General features: G+C 37.6%; 1 protein-coding gene across 1 annotated transcript; it reads left to right on the top strand.

Annotated features, from left to right (window-relative positions):
- The first annotated feature begins 217 nt into the window (after positions 1 to 217).
- LOC139943720 (WD repeat domain phosphoinositide-interacting protein 2-like) lies at positions 218 to 21,588 on the top strand. Its single transcript, XM_071940473.1, has 10 exons — positions 218 to 482; positions 9,025 to 9,107; positions 9,231 to 9,397; positions 10,320 to 10,607; positions 11,796 to 11,866; positions 12,665 to 12,772; positions 14,913 to 15,077; positions 15,492 to 15,596; positions 17,303 to 17,514; positions 18,090 to 21,588. The coding sequence occupies exons 1-10, from the start codon at positions 412 to 414 to the stop codon at positions 18,251 to 18,253; spliced, it is 1,434 nt and encodes a 477-aa protein (XP_071796574.1). The 5' UTR covers positions 218 to 411; the 3' UTR covers positions 18,254 to 21,588.
- Positions 21,589 to 23,131: the final 1,543 nt, after the last annotated feature.

Raw genomic sequence — 23,131 nt, forward strand, 5'->3', positions numbered from 1 at the left:
AAGAAATTAAAAACGTCACGTTTTATTATGGAAGGGTAATTTTTATGTGGGGGCGCTCTTCGTGGCTGAAGCAGATGAATAACTGCGATGTCCGTCTTGAAATCAAGTCTACAATACTGTACATACGTTGCGTTCACCATCATTAACATAACTGTGCGCATGCGTTTTGGGTTCACGAAACAACAACTACAGTATGTCAACAGTAATAATAGCATGGTTCCCTGCTTCGGTAAGCTGTATAACAAACACAAAAAGTACTAGGTACAGTACATTAAATATACGTCGTAAGTAGACAGCTGTGCGAAGGAAACGGTCCATAACAAAGATATTTTACTGAAAATAAAGCCCTGAAAATCTCACTGAAAAGGCATGCATAGCAAGGACAGTTGAAAGGGGGATAAAGCAGGCCTCATGAACCTCGTAAACCAGCCCGCAGATCCCAGCTCCAACCTCCTCTTCGTGAATTTTAACCAGGATTATACGTGAGTAGCAAACGTCAAACTTGAAATAAAGCAAACTGAACTATAATTTATATAAAAATGTACCAATGTTATTGTTAGTTCGTTACGTGTTTGACAACTACCTACGTTTTGTACGTTCCTGATTCTTTGACTGTGTATGTACAATGCCATTGAAGTTGTACAGTAAACATATTAGTGTAAGGTTCGTGTACGTAGGTTCAGAAACACTGATCTTGCCACCACCTTTGTATTTGTCTTGTAAGTTGTATCCTGTGAATGGATTGGAGTATCCTGGTGTCATGTGTTTTCAGTAGGATAACAGGAAAATTGTTCACAATCAAAAACTAAATATTTTTTTCTTCAAATCATCCATCCAATTTTTTAACAATAACACTTTCAGGAGTAACTATAGAATACAGGTACACTCGGAGCTCTATCTGCGCCTCCGCGGAGGCGGAGTCGCGGTCACGTACGTTTTAAGTAACTTGGTCGTAGCATGGAGGAAGAAAATGGCTCTTTACTACTTGATTGTATTGAGTGCAATTGATGAATACAACAGATAAAATGTTAGGGTCGTAGGGAGTCAAAGTGTGACGTGAGTGGTGAGGTAGGTGAAGCAGCTGACAGAGGGCGTTTTAGGAAGACGTGCATTTGATGCAATCGTGAAGACGGGGAAGGTGGAGGCGCGGAGTCGCGGTGTTGACAATGGCCGATAGAGGGCTTCTTTAGGAAGACGAGCATATGATGCAATCGTGAAGACGGGGAAGGTGGAGGCGTGGAGTCGCGGTGTTGACAATGGCCGATAGAGGGCGTCTTTAGGAAGACGAACATAGACCTTATCGCAAATACCAATGCGCAAGCGCAGACTGTTGAATGAGGTGCATTGTGGGATATATATGGATCAAATTTGGATACCAGCTAGACCACAATGCACCTAATTCCAAGCTTTACGCGCGCGCCCCGATATTTGCAAAAAGGTCTATATGATGCAATCGTGAAGACGGGGAAGGTGGAGGCGCGGAGTTGCGGTGTTGGCAATGGCCGATATAGGGCGTTTTTAGGAAGACGGACATTTGATGCAATCGTGAAGACGGGGAAGGTGGAGGCGCGGAGACGCGGTATGGACAATGGCCGATAGAGGGCGTCTTTAGGAAGACGAGCATATGATGCAATCGTGAAGAAGGGGAAGGTGGAGGCGCGGAGTCGCGGTGTTGGCAATAGCATATGATGCAATCGTGAAGGCTTATTTCCCCTTTTGAAATAATCCTCTAATGGGGTGAAGTGTATTATGGCTATAATAATAATTGTACGGAATTCGGGCTTTCTTTCCCTTTTTTAAATAATCCTCTAATGGGGTCAAGTGTATGAGGGCAATATTAATAATTGTACGGAATTCGGGCTTTCTTTCCCTTTTTTAAATAATTCTCTAATGGGGTCAAGTGTATAAGGGCAAGTTAATTATTGTACGGAATTCAGGCTTTCTTTCCCTTTTTTAAATAATCCTCTAATGGGGTCAAGTGTATTGGGGCAATAATAATAATTGTACGGAATTCGGGCTTTCCCTTTCCCTTTTGCTTAAATCCTCTAATAAGGTCAAATGTATGAGGGCAATATTAATTATTGTACGGAATTCGGGCTTTCTTTCCCTTTTTTAAATAATCCTCTATTGGGGTCAAGTGTATTAGGGCAATATTAATTATTGTACAGAATTCGGGCTTTCTTTCCCTTTTTTAAATAATCCTCTATTGGGGTGAAGTGTATAAGGGCAATATTAATAATTGTACGGAATTCGGGCTTTCTTTCCCTTTTTTAAATAATTCTCTAATGTATTAGGATTCGGCCTTTTAATTATTTCCCTTTTGGAAATAATCCTCTTTTGGGGTAATATGTAGTACGGCAATATTAATAGTTATTAATTATTTGTACGGAGTTCCCATAATTATTGAAATAATCATCTAATGGTCTTGTGAGTTATCGTATAAAATAAATTGACAACACAGCTGCACATTAGCTGAGCGCAGTTGTGTATTTTGGAGCCTAATGAGGGCGCTGTTGTGCATCTTTCAGAGTGCCCCCTAGGTTTATAGTTAAGCAACAGAGCGCGACCTCAACTCCAGTGTACTGTGTACGTATGAACGTCACCGGGACTCCGTCTCCGCAGAGGCGCAGTGGAAGCTTCGAAGTGTACCTGCATTCTATAGTGGTGCCCACTTTCAATTCATGGTGTGTTGAAATTTTTAAAGTTTTGGTTTTACGTTGCGAGAGACAGTCCGCCACTAACAGTGCTTGTGCATGCACGACATTGGAGTAACGTCATATGTTTTCACACCTTTCATTGGTTGGTATTTTATTGAATATTCAAAAGCTAGTATGGCGTGCAAAGTAAATCAAAAATACTATTCAATTATTACTTAACAAATTTAATTACATTTTTGTCCTAAGGCATTATGGCTACTATATTAGAATCCAGAGATATCATAAGGCATGAAAGTAAAACACCCCACCCCCCCCCCCCCCCCTCCCTTGATGCACTCACACTTCATAACAATCCATTTTCGTAGCGTCATATGTTATCGACCCTCATATGTTTTCGATCCCCAACTTTGATTCCCGTTTACCGCGAAATTGTGCAAGCTGCTGCACCGGTGACAGAAGCTATGCAGTTTTCTCACGGTCTGTATTTTCATCAGGCTTAATCATGCTGAGAATAAAGTTTCCTGCCGTTGGTTATGCTCAAACATTTATCAAATGATTCATTTTTGGTACTAATCACTAGTGCATTATTATGCCAACATTCAAATGAGTCAAAGAAACATCATCCAACCTCGAAAGTTCAAAACAAAATTACTATCCGCTAGATTGAGTTTTATTCTACTTTAGTCACTAGATGGATCACGTGAGGTGGTTACTATTTGGGATTCTACGGTGTGCCAATATGGGGAAAAAAATACAATATTTTAAGTGAAAATGACAACAAATTAATTTTTTTGGATTAACTGCATACTGTAATAAATTCTGATAAGCGTAATAAATATTATGTCTACATTAAAGAGAAAATATCATAGATTGGTTTCTTATCTCCTGAACCAAACATTACTGGTCTGAAATGGGGGAAAAAGGATTGTTATGAAGTGTGAGTGCATCAAGGGGGTGGGGTGTTTTACTTTCATGCCTTATGATATCTCTGGATTCTAATATAGTAGCCATAATGCCTTAGGACAAAAATGTCATTAAATTTGTTAAGTACTAATTGAATAATATTTTTGATTTATTTTGCACGCCATACTAGCTTCTGAATATTCAATAAAATACCAACCAATGAAAGGTGTGAAAACATATGACGCTGCTCCAATGTCGTGCATGCATATAAGCACTGTTAATGGCGGACTGTCTCTCGCAACGTAAAACCAAAACTTTAAAAATTTCAACACACCATGAAGTGAAATGGTTAGGGTTAAAAAATTGGATAGATGATTTTGAAAAAAAAAAAACAGTTTTTGATTGTGAACAATTTTCCTGTTATCCTACTGAAAACACATGACACCAGGATAATGTAACGTACTGCCAGGGTCCTTGTTTGCTCTGTAGCCAAACACAGACAGAAAACAAACGAACTCAAATTCCGTTCAATATGTCACACACTTATTTATTTAATACTTCGAGAAGGACAATTTACATGTATTCCATGCTCACTCACTGAACTCAATATTTGGTCTGTCTACACATCTTAATCATACACAATACATTGCTAGAAAAGGCGCCAAAACAACACATCCTGTCCACGCACCTGGATAATCTCTTAAAGATATGTTATACAATGTTATACACCATCGATAGTTCATCCAATCACAGAACAGTTCACCAAAAGTTCAAGCCAGCTGCCGTGGGAGCGTTGTCCTCCAAGATCCCGCGGTGCCACTCCAACGCACCGGCGGGGCGCACAGTTTCACTTCGTTACAGTAATATATAATACAATTAGGCCTAATATTGTAATAATAATACTATAAATTATTCCGAAGGTCAGTCATGCACGGTACATCATGGCTGCTGATTTGAAGTTTAAATGTGTTAGTGTCAGCTAGGAAATGTTTCATAATAATATTACAGCAAAATGATTTCAGGGTGGTACAGCCAGTTGGCAAGTGCGTAAAGCGCTCGCCTCTCACCAAGGTGACCCCGGTTCGATTCCCGGCCAGGGCCATATATGTGAGTTGAGTTGTGCGTTGGTTCTCTGCTGTGCCATGACGGTTTTCCAGACCATCCGGTTTTCCTCCCTCGGGAAAAATCAAACACTTTCGATCTTGGCTGTGCTCCAAGGTCATAATGGGTTGATGTGGCTGGCAGCCAAAGGCGCCCTTGCATGCCTGCTTCTCGAACTCATTGTAGCCGCTTCCTTCGCAATTCAGAACTTAGCTGCGAGAAAGGATGATTAGCCCCCAAATTATTATTATTGTTATTATTATTTCCATGAGCAGCCAGAGCATGCATAATGAGTAAGTGCACATGTCGGTAAAAATTTAGTGAGGCAAAAGATCTCACACTTTTTATTATGAACGAACATCCTGGACCTCATCATCGGTGATGTTAGAGTCAAGAAGCAGAGTGCAGCATTGCAATAATTTTGGCTTCCAGTACTTCTTCTAATAGACTCCTAGTGTAAGTGATACATACATGTACCCCTAGAACTATTCGTGAGACGATAGCGGACGAAACCGAAAAGTTCTAGGAGTAACGTACATACACCCTCCTCCTGATCCTAGTATCTAGATACTACTCTGTCCTTGTACCTAAATGTTTGTAACCTCACAGGTCATCCCATGGTTAGCTGCAGTGTTTACTCTTTGTACTATAATTGACCTCATACAGGGTTGTCCACAGTTTTTGAAGTAGCAAGTGAAAAAGTATTTAGTAGCCGGTTTTTGTCAAAGATACTGTAACGATTCCAGGGTGGGTTATGGTTCTTACTAATTTAACCACACCGCCACTCTGGAATCTGAAGCCACAGGGGAAAGATGAAACATATTGGATTGTCCTTACACTCCACTAATGAGACTGATGAGGCACATTGAAATGAATCAACTGTTTCAAACAGCGGGTTGACATTTAAAGGAACACGTTGCCTTGGATCGGTCGAGTTGGTCTTTGAAAAGCGTTTGTAACCGTTTTTTATAAAATGCATATGGGTAGAAAGATGTTGTAAAAGTAGAATACAAAGATCCACACAAACATGACTCGAAATTGCGTGGTTTTCCATTTACCTCGTCGACTAGCACGTCGGCCATTTATGGGGGTCAAAATTTTGACTCCCATAAATGGCCGACCGTGTTAGTTCGCACAGTAGAAGGAAAACCACGCAATTTCGAAGCAAACTTGTGTGGATCATTGTATTCTACTTTTAAAACATCTTTCCAACCATATGCATTATATAAAAAACGGTTACAAACGCTTTTGTTTTGACCAACTCGTCCGATCCAAGGCAACGTGTTCCTTTAACTGCAAGGAACTACACAGTGTGTATTTTATTCAATCATGTTCAATCACAAAATGTACATAACGCCCTCTCTTGATTTAAACGGTAATAATTTAAGGTAATCTCTGTATTTCAATCAGTCCGCTGGTTCATTCGCACGCAGCAGTACATGGTAGCGTGGCTGCTCGTGTTGTAAGTAATGAGATTCGCCAATAAATAGAGTGATGTGCAAATCGCCGGCTGCCAGCGCTTCTGGACAACACTGCTCATACAAAAAAACTTCAATCCACAAAATAAAGTTTGATAATTCCCGGACATACGGTTACATAATGCAGGCAGATTAAATGCCAAACATTGATTGTCATTCACCACTGCTGCTGAACACAGCATACAAAAAGTGCATCCAACTGGCTTGTGAATACTAATAATGCATATTATTTTTTTATTTTTTTATTTTTTTATTTTTTAAATCCTTTGTTTTAGCAGCGTGTACCGCAACTATGTATAATAAATGTTAAATTCGCACATCTATTATATCATTGCGGTACCCACTGCCAAAACATAGGATTCGAACTGCCTCTAGCTACCCGACAATCTCGTTAGTCTAGTTGGTAAGACACTGCTCTAGAGTTGTAAGGGTCGTGGGTTTGAATCCCATCCGAGTAATATGCCTGAGATATTTTTTCACAAGACTCTGGAAAGTACTGAGTATACAGTGCTAACACACATCGGTGTACGGGTAAAAAACAAAAAAATTAATATTCTTTATCCCCGATCAAGTTTAACATCTACATGTATATGCAGCAAACAGTTGTCAAAGATCCCATTAGAAATGGCTATGGCCAATGGTTACAACAATCATTAACAATGAACAGCACATTGGCACTACTGCTGCAGTTGTTAATTAAAAAAGAGCCTGGGAAGGATTTTTATTTATTTTATACTCCATTTCCACAATTCAAATGCAAATTTGATGGTGCATGATTGTTCATTCAATGACTATTTACTGCAATTTTGTGAAATTCATTCATTAAAACAAACTGGATGTACATTTAACAGTGTACCTGCAGCAACCACTTTTGTTTTCCAAAGGAATACTTACATGTATTTCAGGATTTTGAAAGAAGGTTAGAGTTAACCTTTTTATCAAAGTCAAAACTAATCCCTACAATGTACACATGTAGGGCTTATGTCCTACATTGCCCTACATATAATTTAAAAGAATACAAAGTGTTTGGGATGAACTTGGGTGAAAAATACATCTCCCCGCACCTCAACAAACCAATATTATGCACGCTTTGGAGTTACACATAGTAGGCCATAACATGTACCCAGTTTTTGTTTTTCGCTTTTCACAAACTGGATTCATGATCTATTTGAATGAATGCTGTGGCTATAGAAATGCTGTGGCTGTGGCTATAGAAATAATTGGAACCCGCTGTCCCATTGCAGAACATTGATGGAGTTTACCTTCTTGTGGAATTTATTTATTTTTTCCTCAACGGCAGTATTCAGCTAAAAAATTAATCATAATAATAATTAATATTTATTTTATAATAAAAAATAAATTCACAGATGAACTATAATTTAGTGTTTGTAGAAACAAACACTAGGTGTTCGGCTATTGTTGAGTAAGTGTTTGAATCAATGGACAAGAGTGTTGTGATTAGCTCGCCAAAATTCAAAGAAATCAAACGGAAATGTTTTCTCGATGTGTGATATGGTAAAGCATCAATGTCTACATTTCAACCTAAAAGCCAGTAATTAACGCCATTTCAAAGCATTCTACAGGCACTACCGGTGTAGACAGGTCAAAAGGTCAATAAAAGGTCACCAATATATCCATTTCAGTGAAGTACGTAAAGCCCTTTCATATGATGTATAGTAAGCTTGGGCGATATCACGATATTATCGAATATCGCGATATTAATTTGGACACGATTTCGATATCGGATGGATTTGGTTTTAATCGAAATATCGATATATCGCGATATATCGCGATAATCGTGATAATTGCGATATATCGATATATCGATTAAACATCGCGATATATCGATATATCGATTAAACATCGCGATGTATTTGCTAGCTGATACCCCATAGATTTGGAGTAAAACCAGAAGAATAGGTCATTAGAACACCTCTCTTATACTAGGACTGTCTCTTCTACAACTTTCACTGGGAGTTTTAAGACTGATGATGTCAAATTTCATTAATCGCGATTATATCGAATATCGCGATATATTGTCGGCGATATATCGTGAATAAAATAAATTGATATCGCCCAAGCTTAATGTATAGATTAGCAAAATAGCTTATTTGGTTGAGGAAATATGAACCTTTGAAATACAGACGACTGTAGACGAGACTAACTAGTTGAAAAGGGAAATGTATTTTGAAATGCCTCGAGCGCAGACTAAACACAAAGCTACATTTATGGCACTGTATGGATGCATGAGCACTGAACATGCTGAAGCGTCACACTACACGTGTTGGACATGTACAATCTTTATGCACAACCCAATGGCGGAGTGCGAAGTCCTTTAGATATAAATTTTTGAATTTTCAACATCTGATTTGAACCAGAAGACAAGATCAAAGTGGGGACATGTCTGTGAGGCGTTTGAAGCCCTTTGCAAGACCTTTCCGATGAGGTATACAATGTTGGAATAGCTTGTCTACTTCTTGAGTTATGATTGAAATAATAAACTTTGAATTAGTATATTTCATCAACTGTTGACGTCATTGTGACGTCACAACTTTCGTATCATCTACTGGTTATTGTCTACCTGTGTGCAAAATTTCAACTTAATGCAAGCTTAGCAACTATGCTTTTTTTTGCGGACAATCAACATCTAGAGGAAGAATAAAAACTATAAAATATAAAAAAATAACAATAACAAAGAGTTGTTCGGGCTGTTGCCCGAACACCTAGTTATATTGTACTTTTCTCTAAATGTATAACTTTGCATTTAATCAGCATTATGTTGACAAACACATGACTCTTACATTAATGGAACCAAAATACCATTGACTTCCGTTTATTTAGAAACCATGATAACAAAAATGTATTAAAATTTATTGTATTTGTAGATCACTGGCAGTTGGAGCTAGGACAGGTTTTAGGCTTTTCTCCCTTACATCGGTCGACAAGCTTGAGCATATCTATGAAAATGGTATGTATTCTATTTGTTATAGAAAGGCGTATTAAATTTGTTTGTTTTAGTCAAGGTTGTTCATGTATTATCCAAATTTGGACATGATTTGAATAATTGAAATACTATTTTGAAATCTTCTAGATTCCGAGGATATCTGTATTGTTGAGCGACTCTTCTCAAGTAGCCTGGTTGCTGTGGTCAGCCTATCAGCACCTCGTAAGCTGAAAGTATGCCACTTCAAGAAGGGTACAGAGATATGTAACTACAGCTATTCCAATACCATCTTAGCTGTCAAGTTAAATAGAAGGGTAAGTAGGCGTAGAGTCTCATGAAATGGTCAGGATTAAATGAAGACAAAGGCACTCAAATAATTAGTTAGAATAAATTAAAATAGATACAAAATTAAGAACAAAAATGATGTCGCACACATGGGTTGTTATACAAAATCATCAGTGCAAAAACAGAGAGGCTCTATAATACTCCTTTTCAAAGTGTCATTGGTTTTATGTGAATGGTCGATCTCAGGAAATACAGTTATGAATGCTCTCGTCAATCTCAGGAAATATAATTATGGATACTCTAACTTAGGACCAAACAACAGGATGTCAACATTGCATCACTGTAACCTGTTTTCTAAATGTTTGTTTTTTTATTTGTGGTGCAGACGACTTGGTCGCTTATGTTAACATTCTGAACTCAAGTAATTTCTGATCCATTTGGAAGGTAAAAAAACGAACAGGGAAATAGTTGGGACTTTGGCGACGACGTTAGCCATGACATAACATATATTTTTCAACTGTTTAAAGATATTTACACCCGAAACCCTGTGTTTGTTTTGCAATACACACTTAATGTACGTCTAATTGTTGTTTATTTTGATATTTATTTTGGGTTTTTCTAACGAAAGAGTGGTTTTAATATACGTTAATCATTGTATCAAATTTTCAATTGATGGAAAAACATAATATATATGCCAATGATACAGCAGACTTCTTTTTCGTTGTCTTTTGGGCATATTGGTTGGGTTAGTCAGTTTGGTAAAGTGAAATTAATTCCCATTGTCTAGTTTTCATAAAATACAACCTACAACCAACACATAATTTTTTAAAGACTATTTTGTTATGTTTAAGTGTGATTAATGATTCTGATTCATACCATTAAATAGTAGTGTATCATGAAAGTATATTGATAAATCATTCCATGGTGAACTTCTTTGTGTTTGTCCTATAGAGGCTGATAGTAGCACTGGAGGAGTCCTTATACATACATAACATCCGAGATATGAAGGTGCTTCATACAATACGAGACACTCCTCCAAATCCAATGGGTCTTTGTGCTCTATCCATCAACAATGACAATTGCTACCTTGCGTACCCTGGCAGTAATCAGATTGGTGAGGTACAGATATTTGATACAGTCAATCTGCAGGCTGTTACCATGATTCCTGCACATGACAGCCCTCTTGCAGCATTGGCTTTTGACCACAGTGGGACCAAGTTGGCTACTGCTTCTGAGAAGGTTTGTGTTACATGCTCTCCTGTTTGGACTAGACCTAACACGAACGGTTTATATAACAGACAAAAATTAACCATTCTTTTCATATTGAGGGTGGTAGTTTGCCACCTTGAAAAAGGAAAATGTATCAGGAAATTATTATACTAATACAGACAGGGGAAATGTGATTTTATGTTTAAAAGTTAGCAATCTATTATCAGTTTTCCCAAACCTGTCATGGCTGTTTGGTCAGTGATGACCATTTTGGGGGGAACAGGGTGTCGTGGCTGAGCGGTTTGGAGCATCAAATTTAGCTTCTGGTGTGGGTTCGATTCCCAGTCATGACACTTGTGTCTTTGAGCAAGATAATCTTATTGCTTCTCTTCACCAAGAGGTTAAAATGGGTTCCAGCAAGAGTGGTTGATACTTTGTTTGAATTAGTGGAGCGCAATGGCTGGCTAGGGGCTGTATACTCCCCAGGGAGCTGAGAAAGGTTAACAAATGTTATTGGCCCAATGACCAGGGCACTGATGTCCAGGGCACTGATGTCAGGTGCTTTGAGACATTGTTGTATAATGCGCGTAATACGAACTAGTTACTATTAATATTGTTGGTATGAGTAGGTTAACCATTGTTTGTCATTTTAAATGCATAATGTTGGGATACACCATAGAAATAGAACCCGGAGAATGTTAAGTGTGTCATTGTGCGTGCAGTTTCGTTGTTAGACCATTTTTATGGACGCGCGTATGCCATTTTTAAAATCGTTTTGCCATACAGAACATCACACTGACTAATACACTAGAAACGGTATCATCTTGCCATTTTGCCATACGTGCGTGTCACATGATGCTCACTTTGTCATACACGTGTGTCATGCAATGATCATTTTGCCAGACGCAGTTTGCTCGACACAGAGGGCGGCCAAGCTCAGCGTTCTCCAGGTTCTATTTCTATGGGATAAAACAAGTGAGAAGACTGGGCTTTGACAATAACCTATAGTGTCCAATGCTTTTAAGTGTGTAAACTTTATACAGTAGAATGGAACTATTTTGTGTTTTACAAATTGTTTGGTAAACTTAATAATTTAGTTTGGGTGGATATGTTTTCCATCATCATAGACAACAGCCACCGATGTTAATTTTTAACCTTAAATACTACATATCATTTATGATCATAACATTTTAAATCTTGTTATTTTCTTTGTTGTAGGGTACTGTTATTAGAGTATTTTCCATTCCCGAAGGCAAGAAGATGTTTGAGTTCAGAAGAGGTGTCAAAAGGTGCAAATCAATTAGTTAAATTCATATGAAAACATTTGTTCCATTTTGTGGTTAACTAGAAATTTAATGGAACAGGATTTGAGCCTGTGACCTTTGGATTAACGTGACCTTTAGATTAACGTACTGGCACTGTACCAGCTAAGTTATCTAGCCCTGATGTTGACTGTGTCCCTATTTGGTCAATATTGATGTTCAGGAGTGCAAGTGGAAAGCCATTCAACTTTAAACTGCTGTTGAACCTGGCACACCAAACATCAGGAAACAGCCTGGGAAGAAGCAGTAGGCCTATACATCATGAAGGGATCACCTGAAGGGAATGCGACTTTTTATATAAAATAATAAACCACAAGGGAAATGTACTGGGAAGATATTATTTGAACTGAAGGTGGAATAGCTGTTGAGTTTGTGTTCCAACTTAAATAGTTAATAACAACAAAAAACCTGCACCTCCCTCCCTCACACATACAGGAGATTTACCAGAGTTTTTTGTATTTTGAAAAATTTTGGAATTTGTAACTCCTTACAATTTATGTGCCTTTCTACATGTACATCACTTTTCATTATTAAATACTCTGTTGTTTACCAGCAACCTGGAGTGGCCCTTTCTGAGGCCTTACAATTGAAATCGTTTGAAATCGTGTAAGAGCGCTATGTAAATGTCTCTTATTATTATTATAATTATTATTATTATTAATATTATTATTAAGTCGTTAACATAAATCCAAAGTAGTAGAATATTCATGCACTGTTATGTAATTTATTTGGAATATACAAACTCTTCCTCCTCTCTGTTTGTAGATGTGTTAGCATAAGCTCTCTAGCATTCAGCACTGATTCATTGTTCCTGTGTGCATCTAGTAACACTGAGACTGTTCACATCTTCAAGCTAGAAACACCAAAAGAAAAGTAAGTTAGGATTAGAAGCGATTGTTAGAGAAATTTACAACCAGTCTTTTACTTATTATTATTGGTTTATTAAAACACATTCAAACATTGCAGCTACAAGCTGAATTGAGTCTAAAATACAGAGACTCATAAAAAAACGAAATGTTTAAAAATTACAAAAAAAACCATTAAGAATTACAATCTGTTTTTATACATTAAAAGGGCAAACTGGCTAGTGCCAGAAACAAATTAGATAAAACAAAAAATTGCACAGCAAGTCACCTTAAAGGAACAAGGCGAAGGGTTGGGGACAATAGGCAAGCCAGCTGAGTAAACAAAAATCAAGAGCTATTGTTGAGTGCTTGGACAAGGGATGGAATGCAACTATTTTTGTAACGACCAGTTCTACATTTTGGGGGGCACATTTTGTTGGCATTCCGCAAGTTGTTGTTTTTGTTTGGTGGGAGCCAGTGCCTGTAATTTTCAGATTCAAACAAGGTCTTACCAAAGTTGACAAATACATGATTCAGTCTATCAGTGATTGTAGGTAAACTGAACAATTGGCATACTTCCACATATGATGTTGGTGTATTTGGCTGACCAGCCAGAATGATACGAAAAGCCCTCATTTGTAACCTTTCAAGGGTTATGAGTTGTGTTTTAGTAAGTCCAGAGTACCAGACAGGACAGGCGTATTCGATAGTGGGTCAGACATACATAACATATACAGTTAACAGATCCTTGACAGAAATAAACAACGTTTAAGCTGGCGTAAAAAGAACAGTCTACGGTTAAAATTACCACACAAGTTGTTCACTTTGAAATCCCACTTCAAATTACTCTGTATATAAATACCCAACAATTTCAAACAATCAGTTCGATTAATTTGAGAATCTAAAATGTCAAAGGTGGGTGGATCAGGTTGGTTACGTTGAAAAGTGATATTCATGTACTGGCATTTGGCAGGATTAAGTTTCATTTTATTCAGATCAGTCCATTGATTTAGGTCATTAAGCACATTTTGCATGTGGAGCTCTCGTTAGGATTAGAGAGGGTCTGACTTAAAGTCAGGTCATCGACATATTTGTAATATTTGACCGCTGGAAGATCAGGAACAAAATCATTGATCATTACGAAAAAGGCAATGGGCCCAATTTTTGTTCCTTGGGGAACTCCAGCATGCAATCTCTCCCAATCAGAAATATCACCCTTATATCTAACAGCCTGAAGACGATCTGATAAAAATCCACATAGCCAAGGAATTGAGGAAGTTCTGACCCCAAGCTTAATAAATTTATTAATAACTAAGTTGTGGTCAACTCTATCAAATGCCTTACTAAAATCAGTGGCTATCAACACAGCAGAATTATTTTGTTTATCAAGAACACAATGAGAGTAAAGTTAAGGTTCACATAGTGCCACCGTGCTCTGCAAACCTTTCAGTGCAGTAAATGTTAACGGTACAATTACTGTTCTTCAAGGAATGTGTAGAGTCTCATTTTCAAAAAAATTCTGAATATTTTTTTTTATTTGGCTAAAGTTGACAAGACCAATTTAGCTGTTTCAATAATTTTTCATGTCTGCCCTTGATCTAATGTTTAGATATTATGATCACGAAACAGCTTAAGCATACATCTGTATGAATGTGGAGAAGCTTCTGCATTTCATTGACTTTAAAATGTAAAAAGAAATTGTTCAACCTCTGATTTTTATTGCTGAACGTAATATTTTACGTTGGTGGTGCACTGGTGGTGCTACCCCTTCCACCCCCCCCCCACCCCGGTATTCCTCAAACTATCTTCATTGCCTCTACAATTTCAGAAAGCATTAGGTTTAAGCACACTGTACAGGACATAAGAAAACATCACAAAGGTAAAAGACTGTTGTCTTTAAAACATCTGCCCCTTCCAGAAACAAGAGCTAGAATTTCAAGAGGAATTTATACCAAACAAAAGCATAAAAATGTGCATTGCAAAGGAGGAACATGATGTGGTGTTGGTCACGCTAAGCACATTTTAAAATAATAATAGTATACAGTGCTGGTATACCGCTATTCAAAAAAACATGATCATATCACTCTACAATGAACCATTACAGAAACTTTACCAGTAAAAACACTTTAGGTTTTATTTGTACACGTTTTGATGTTGTTTGGCTACAGATCAACAGAGGAACCAACAAGCTGGATGGGTTACCTTGGTAAAGCCCTGATGACTCCTGCCAACTACCTTCCCTCTCAGGTGACAGAGGTCTTTAACCAAGGCAGGGCATTTGCAACTGTCAAATTACCATTCTCTGGCCTCAAGAATGTCTGTGCACTTGCCAAGTAAGTCTATGTAATGCTTTAATCCTGTATGGGTATGAGATACATGGTTTTTTAAGTACTGCTGGCGGATTGATGCTGATGTATGACAATATCTTGGGTTTAAACTCATGACTCCTACATTTTCTTTGAGAAGATCTCTAAATCAGTAGAACAGACAGGAGCTGTGAACAGAAACAGATAATGCAACCTAGTTCATGTCATAATTGTTTCTTTGATAAAGGACACACATAATTTAATACTAAATTGAAACCAATGTACACTCTGCGATTTCCGAAACTTGAAGAAAGAAACCACAAACAAATTTAACTTAAACAGTAGTTAAAGTGTTTTTGTTGCTTAGTTTTCATTGCCAGTGAAAGAGATTTTAATATTAAAACTGTTATAAAAGAACTCAAGAAGACATTTTGTTAACAGTATTTCCAAGCCCAGAGTTCTTGTAGCAGCAGCTGATGGCTTCTTGTATATATACAACCTTGACCCAATGGATGGAGGAGACTGCACCCTGCTTAAACAACACAGGTAATGTTGACCCAACTTATAACTGTTTTAATTTATGGTCAAACTAAATATTCCAAGTCAATGTTATTGCACCCTTCTTAAACAACACAGGTAATGTTGACCCAACTTATAACTGCTTAATTTATGGTAAATAAATTAAATATTCCAAGTCAATGTTGAGGTGGTACTGCTGATAAATAAAAGTTTTTAGGACATTCTCTTTTGAATCATTTTATAACAATAATAACAATATTAGGGTAATGAAGAACCCTAGTCATGTACACATCGAGCTATCTTCATGGCATCGCACAATTTGTGCATTTTATTATTTAGAGATCAACATTTATACATATACAGACATTTTTATAGCACCCACGTAGATTCCCTATGTTCCAACACCACTATGTTCCGACACCCCTATGTTCCAACAACTCGACCTATATTTCCGACACCCCTATGTTCCGACACCCCTATATTCGGACACCCCTATGTTCCGTCATCCATTTATTCCGACAACCCAAACACCCCTATGTTCCGACACCCCTTTGTTCCGACACCCCTATGTTCCGACATCCATTTATTCCGACAACCCAAACACCCCTATGTTCCGACACCCCTATGTTCCGACAAGCTGCAACAACATTTTGTGTTCGCAATTTTTCAAGAAAAACGGTGCAAGTATAATTTATTTGAAAAGTTTTATTCTGCAACTTTGGTTTAGTAAGAAGGGCTGAGTAAATGGGGGGGGAGGGGGGTAGGACTTGATTATTTGTTATTATTAATTGTTAACATATTATTACTTTAATTATTATTATTTGGGGGGGGGCAAATGAAAGAAATTACACATCGGCGCAGTAAACGCAGGGGAGAGTTGTAATTTTTATAAATTGAAGGCTCATGTCCTGCACACGCATCTAACAAAGAAAATTGTAAAGTACCGAGCATTTTCTTGTGAGCTTACTCGGGGAGCCATAACTCATGTTTATAACCACAAGACAAAAGCACCAAATTCATGTGTGATTCGATTATACCCTATGAATGTACAAACTTATTACCGGCTGAAATTTGCCAGGAAACATGTAATACAACTTGTGTTTTTGTTATTGGTCAACAGAGTAATAATGTGCGAATATAACTTGTCGGAACATAGGGTGTCGGAATATAGGGGTGTCAGAATATAGGGGTGTCGGAACATAGGGGTGTCGGAATATAGGTTCAGTTGTCAGAAAATAGGGGTATCTGAACATAGAGGTATCGGAATATAGGGGTGTCGGAACATAGGAGTGTCTGAAAATAGGTTCAGTTGTCGGAACGTAGGGGTGTCGGAATATAGAGGTGTCGGAACATAGCGGTGTCGGAATATAGGTGTGTAACTGACAGGTCATAACTGCTTTGAATTAAAAAAGAATTTAAAATTTAGTTTATTAATTTGAAAATGTGATTAACGAAACAGCTCTGCATTTGTGCACAAATGCATTTATGTCTAGTTAATTTTATTAAACCGACCGATAGCAATATGTCTCCAGCCTGCTCCACTGTATTGGAAACAAGTGCTTTGTCATCTGGGTAGTCCATGTCAGTGATCATCAAAGAAGACACTTTTATTATTTTATTTAAGAAAAAACTGGGGCTACCATGGCTAGTCGGCTTTTCCTGTTCATCCACGCATAGACATATTAACCCAGTTCAATGTAATACCATGTAAGGTCTATGTCACTGTTTTACAGATTGGATGGCCAAGTAGACAGCAGTGAATCAAGTCACCTTGCCAGCAATCCAAGTGGGGTAGCAACTGGCCAGACAGCTGCTGCTGCTGCTGCTGAGTTGCCAGGAGGAAGCAGGCCATACTCAGGAGTTGCTACATTTGCAGCAGCAGCAGGAGGAGGTGGTAGTGGCAAGATAGAACCACTTTCAGCGTCACCACATCGATCACCACGAGGTTAGTCAGAAATCCAGTACCCCCCTACCAGTACCCCCCCCCCTCTGTGCCCTAACAGGAGCAATCACAAAAAGGCACCACTCTGTGCCCTAAACAGGAGCAATCATAAAAGGCCCCACCCTGTGCCCCAAACAAGAACAATCATAAAAGGCACCACTCTTTTCCCAAACAGGAGCAATCGTAAAAGGCACCACTCTGTGCCCTAACAGGAGCAATCGTAAAAGGCACCACTCTGTGCCCTAACAGGAGCAATCACAAAAAGGCACCACTCTGTGCCCTAAACAGGAGCAACCATAAAAGGCCCCACTCTGTGGTCCTTAAATATTGTAATTAGTAGCAGTTATCACAAAACAGTTAGATGTAATAATTGCCTGGGGGACTGTATACTCATTACACAGTGCTGTTGCATTTGAGCATCAATTGGATGGGGTCATATGGGTTCAAATCCCACCTGGCTAGTATACTTGCTTATCACACATAGGTGTATGGTAAAATCACAAATATTATACAACATACATGTAATTGTGAAGCAAAACAAAATTGAAACCACACCTGACTGTTTCTCTTCTATTAAGGGAGCCCAGCGAGGCAGGCATATGATACAACAGGAACAGATGATCTACTAGGAGCAGCTGCTGAAGAACCACACCTATATGATCCTCCTGCTGGATTGAATACCCTTAGACTTGATGATGATAATGAGTTTCCTCCAATGACACATCATACAGACTCATCTTAAAGATTCATTCACTTCTATTCAGGAGCCCTTCAGGTATGATGGGCAATATATGGGAGTGCACTGTTTGATTAATTACCCATGCCTAAAATTGTCATGTGTCCGCTATATCTCAAACTGGCTTAAGAGTTTTTAAGGACAACAAATTGCACATCATTTAAAAAGTGTGCTAAGGTAGCAGATACAGGTTAGCACACTGTTAAAGTCCTGAGGTTTTGACTTGAGCAAAGTTTAAATCTTGTGAGATGCACAATGTCTGCAACTTGTTCCCCTTATTGTTGTCCCTGTGGCTGAAGAATTTGTTTTGGAATATTTCAGATGGAAGCATTTAAAACTGTTTTCCTGAAAGATAAACCACACCTACATTTACATAATGTTATTAGCATATAATTGGTGTACATCTTAATGTTGTAAAGCAGGGAAACGGGTTTATAAAACCAAGACTACCGATTAACAAGCAAGTTGCTTTCATTCAATAATTAGTCCCCTGTGTCTTCTTGAACACAGGTTCAAATGGAAACAAAATGAAGCCTGTTATCATCAATTGCTAAATACAACAATTTTTTAACCAACTATAAAAGTGTCTGCTGGGGTCCACAACTTTTTAATACCAACATAGTTTGGTTTTTTTTGGAAAAGTTGTTGATGAGTTTCCTGTTCATGTTGTATTCTAGCTGTCACACGATAGACATTTTGACATATATTTATTACCAACTTGTGCTGTTAGACACAATGCAGAACCGCCTGGTTCCTGTTCATGTTGTATTCTAGCTGTCACACAATAGACATTTTAACTTAATTTATTACCAACTTGTGCTGTTAGACACAATGCAGAACCGCCTGGTATTGATGACTGCTAGGATAGTGAATTTTATTTCTTTGCTTTGTTTCAGAATGCATGCTTTGTAAAGAGTTCAAGGTCTTTTTTAATGTAATTCTTACTTTTAAATACTGTTTGTCACAGTTGGATTGGGCATGTTTTCCCACTTGTTCTGGCAGTAACTTATTTGGATATATGCTTAAAACCATCAGAGCAGTGCTGCTACACTGAAACCTCTGCATCCATTAAGAGATCAGCATCAAACAAACATATGGTGTAACCGCAAATTTACATACACTTAGGGGCTTTCCGGTGCATTAGGTGCATTCATTTTGCTTTTCAGTCTAGTCATTATTTGTAGATTTTACAAGCAGCATTCCACATTTCCCATGCTACACAGGGAGCATAACAACAGTAGTATCAATGTATTTACCAAACAGCCACGTCTGTTTCTTTATATGAAAACAAAACATTTTCCAGGCCTGAAACTTGTATTTTTGAAGCAGTCTTAAAATTACTTTGGCAGTCCTATTGGTTGAAAGGTGTTCACATCTATGTTTAGTTAACCTGGTATTAAGCAGTTGATTGAGACATAGTTGGAGCTGTTTGAAGCAATGGCCACTTTTGGTAATGTCAAAGACTAGTCTTCACAGTTGGTGTATCTCAACATAATATGCATAAAATTACAAACCTGTGAAAATTTGAGCTCGATCAGTCATCGAAGTTGCGAGATTAAGAAAAAAACACCCTTGTCACACAAAGTTGTGTGCTTTCAGATGCTTGATTTCGAGACATCAAATTCTAAATCTGAGGTCTCAAAACCAAATTTGTGGAAAATTACTTCTTTCTCGAAAACTACATTACTTCAGAGGGAGCTGTTTCTTACAATGTTTTATACCATCAACCTCTCCCCACTACTCGTTACCAAGAAAGGTTTTATGCTAATAATTATTTTGAGCAATTACCAATAGTGTCCACTGCCTTTCAGATGGCTATAGACATTAATCAGTCATAATCATGCGGCATTAGCGCGCAAGCCTAACCATGCGCTAATTATGCACAACGCAATCAATATTGCTGTTCTCAATTTAAAGTTACTAAAACACCCAAGTAGGCACAACTGCTGAACATCGCATGCAATGTGGCCGGAAGCAAAACAGACAAAAGACAGGAACTTAAAAAAATGAAACCCAAGTTCAGTTTAAGATTTTCCTTCATTCCTTTATTTTTACGCAATTTATAAATCAGCACTGATTGTTTAGATACTCATCAATCTCAATGTCAATACCAAATTCATCAAATTCAAGCAGAACCAGGAGGAGATGGACATTTTGAGGTTGCTAGAGTTCAAAAGGTCATGGCAACGTACGATGAGATTATAATAAAAATCTAATTAGGGCAAACAGAGGCAAATTTCACGCCTGTTTTCAATTCATGCTGTGTGTACTTTGTTTTGTTTTTCCAAGTCAATGGAATTTCCCTGTTACTTAAAGCAACTGTGTGTAACAAGAATGCTTGCATTTGTTGACACCTAGCGGCCAAGTATTGTTCTATTAAGTAATTGAAAGTATCTGGGTTAAACCATTTTGACGCACGCCATCAATGGCAGAAATGATTCTAGTTTTTTAAACATGGAGGATGGGGCATTATTTTTGGAGTAATAGTTACAAATATATAACAGGGCTGTATGCTTGGTTTTTCAATGACCAGGGGACACGGAGGCAATCACCTTCGTTCCCTCTGTGAAGTATCAGGCCTGATATAATTACTTCAGAAGTATATTAACAAGTTAAATTAGCATTTTTGCTCAAGTAAGCTGATTAATACAATCCAAAGTCTGCAAATAAATGTTGCAGAGTTAAATGAAGCTAGCTTTGAAACCATACACATTTATACAGAGATATCCATAGCAGTAAACTCATCTGTAAATGACCCTGTTGTAAGTGGCTTCTTTTTTGATGAAGCAGAGCAAAATTAAAGAACTTTATGTTTGAATTTTATCAGTTTCATGTGTATGTAATTAACTTTATATAGTTATTTTTTAACTCTCTGTATTTCTAGTGTATTGAATTGATGCAACTTTGCAAAATAATTTTTCTCATGAAGTACTAGGTAATGAATTTAGCTGTAGTAGTGTTATAACGTGAATTTCTCCAACCAACCTTTTTTTTAAATTCCCATGTCCTTTTAGTGTTTTGCCAAATCCTGGCCAATCCCTATCCCAACCCCCCTACAGGGGGCAGGAATCAGGTACACACAAAAATGAGCAGTTATAAAATATACTTGAGAGTCGAAGTAGAACAGTCGGTCACCTTCCTAATATAATCCTAACTAACTTCTCTAAGTTCATATGTTTGCACATATCGCTGTTGGCAGTATTAATGTTAATTTGACAATTCCTCCAAAAGCATACATTAATTGAGCTGCATTTATTGTGCAGTTGTTTTTGTGTACTGATCTGAAGATAAAGGTGTGATAATGCCTCGGCCAATAAAGAGACTGAACAAAGAAAGGTTAATTATTAAAATGACTTTAGAGTTCCACTTATTTCTTAGGTTGGAAACAAAGTTTTAAAAGATTGGGGAATAAAATGTCATTGATCAAAATTAATTTAAAGAAACTGGACACTATTGGTAATTGTCAAAGACCAGTCTTCTCACGTGGTGTATCTCAACATATGCATAAAATAACAAATCTGTGAAAATTTCAGCTCAATTGGTTGTCGAAGTTGCAAGATAATAATGAAAGAAAAAACACCCTTGTAGCACGAAGTTGTGTGCTTTCGGATGCTCGATTTCGAGACCTCAAAATCTAAATCCGAGGTCTTAAAATCAAAATTGTGAAAAATTACTTCCTTCTCGAAAACTACGTTCCATTCAGATGGAGCCGTTTCTCACAATGTTTTATATTATCAATATATTACCAAGTAGGGTTTCATGCTAACTATTATTTTGAGTAATTACCAATAGTGTCCACTGCCCTTAAAGTTCCATTCATCGCTAAGGTTTGAAACAAAAGTTTAATAAGACTGTAGAAAGAAAGGTTGTTCAACAAAGCAAACTATTCACCATATTTGTCAGAAAGTTGTGATGAATACACCAATACTTCTCTTGCTTTGCATCTCACAGTTTAAGTATTTTTTCTTACCACTGAACAGATTTGACTTTGAAAGGTACTTGCCTATACAGGTGAATACTGTACGTACTTTACAAAAATGCAACCTGTTTTGTTTTTTAATTCCATTCAATTTTCTTTGTGCTCAAACAAAAGTATTAGACCAGGCGAACTTACAATTTTACTCTGGTAAGGGGAACTTCCATGAGGCAAATGTAAATGTGCATTTGGAACTTTGCAAAGGGCACCACAACAATTGCTGTGGGTGCCATGGGGTAATTCAAGGCCTGGAAGAAGGTCATAACAGAGAAGCTGACCCATAGTCCTGTTTTATTTAATTATTTATTACAAAAAATATACAAACCATTTGAGAACAAATTATACAACTATACCTTGTGTCTCAAAAAAATTATACACTTTTAAAATGGCTGCCGAATAAAACATATATGATTCTGGGGGAAAAGGTTTAAATGTATGGATAGCTTATGGATTCATCTTTCATACAACACCAAAAATTCCGAAAATAAATCATGATTGGGCAAGTACTGCTCACTGAAGAATAAGTAGCCGACATCTTGGAGTGAATTTTCCAAAGGACTAACCTCTCACAAATTGGAAGGCTATTTACTGCTCAACCTAATTTTCAAACCCTTTACAAAAGTGAGCAGTGCTCACCCAATCATTAATTATTTTTGGACTTTTTGGTGTCATATAAAAGTTGAGTCCATAAGCTTTCCTTCCTACAAAACCTTTCCCCCAGACCATATAATATTCTGTATGCGACACCCTGCAGTCAGATTACACATATACCAAATACAAACATGAATACTGATGTTTGATTGGATCCGGAACCTCAAGGATCACATGGTTGTTGACTGGCCAATCAAGAACAATTGCATATAATGTACGGTAATGTAGATTCACTTGGTTTGGATGTGTACCTAATA

The sequence above is a fragment of the Asterias amurensis genome, chromosome 11 (genome assembly GCF_032118995.1).
Source record: "Asterias amurensis chromosome 11, ASM3211899v1".
Lineage (NCBI taxonomy): Eukaryota > Metazoa > Echinodermata > Asteroidea > Forcipulatida > Asteriidae > Asterias > Asterias amurensis.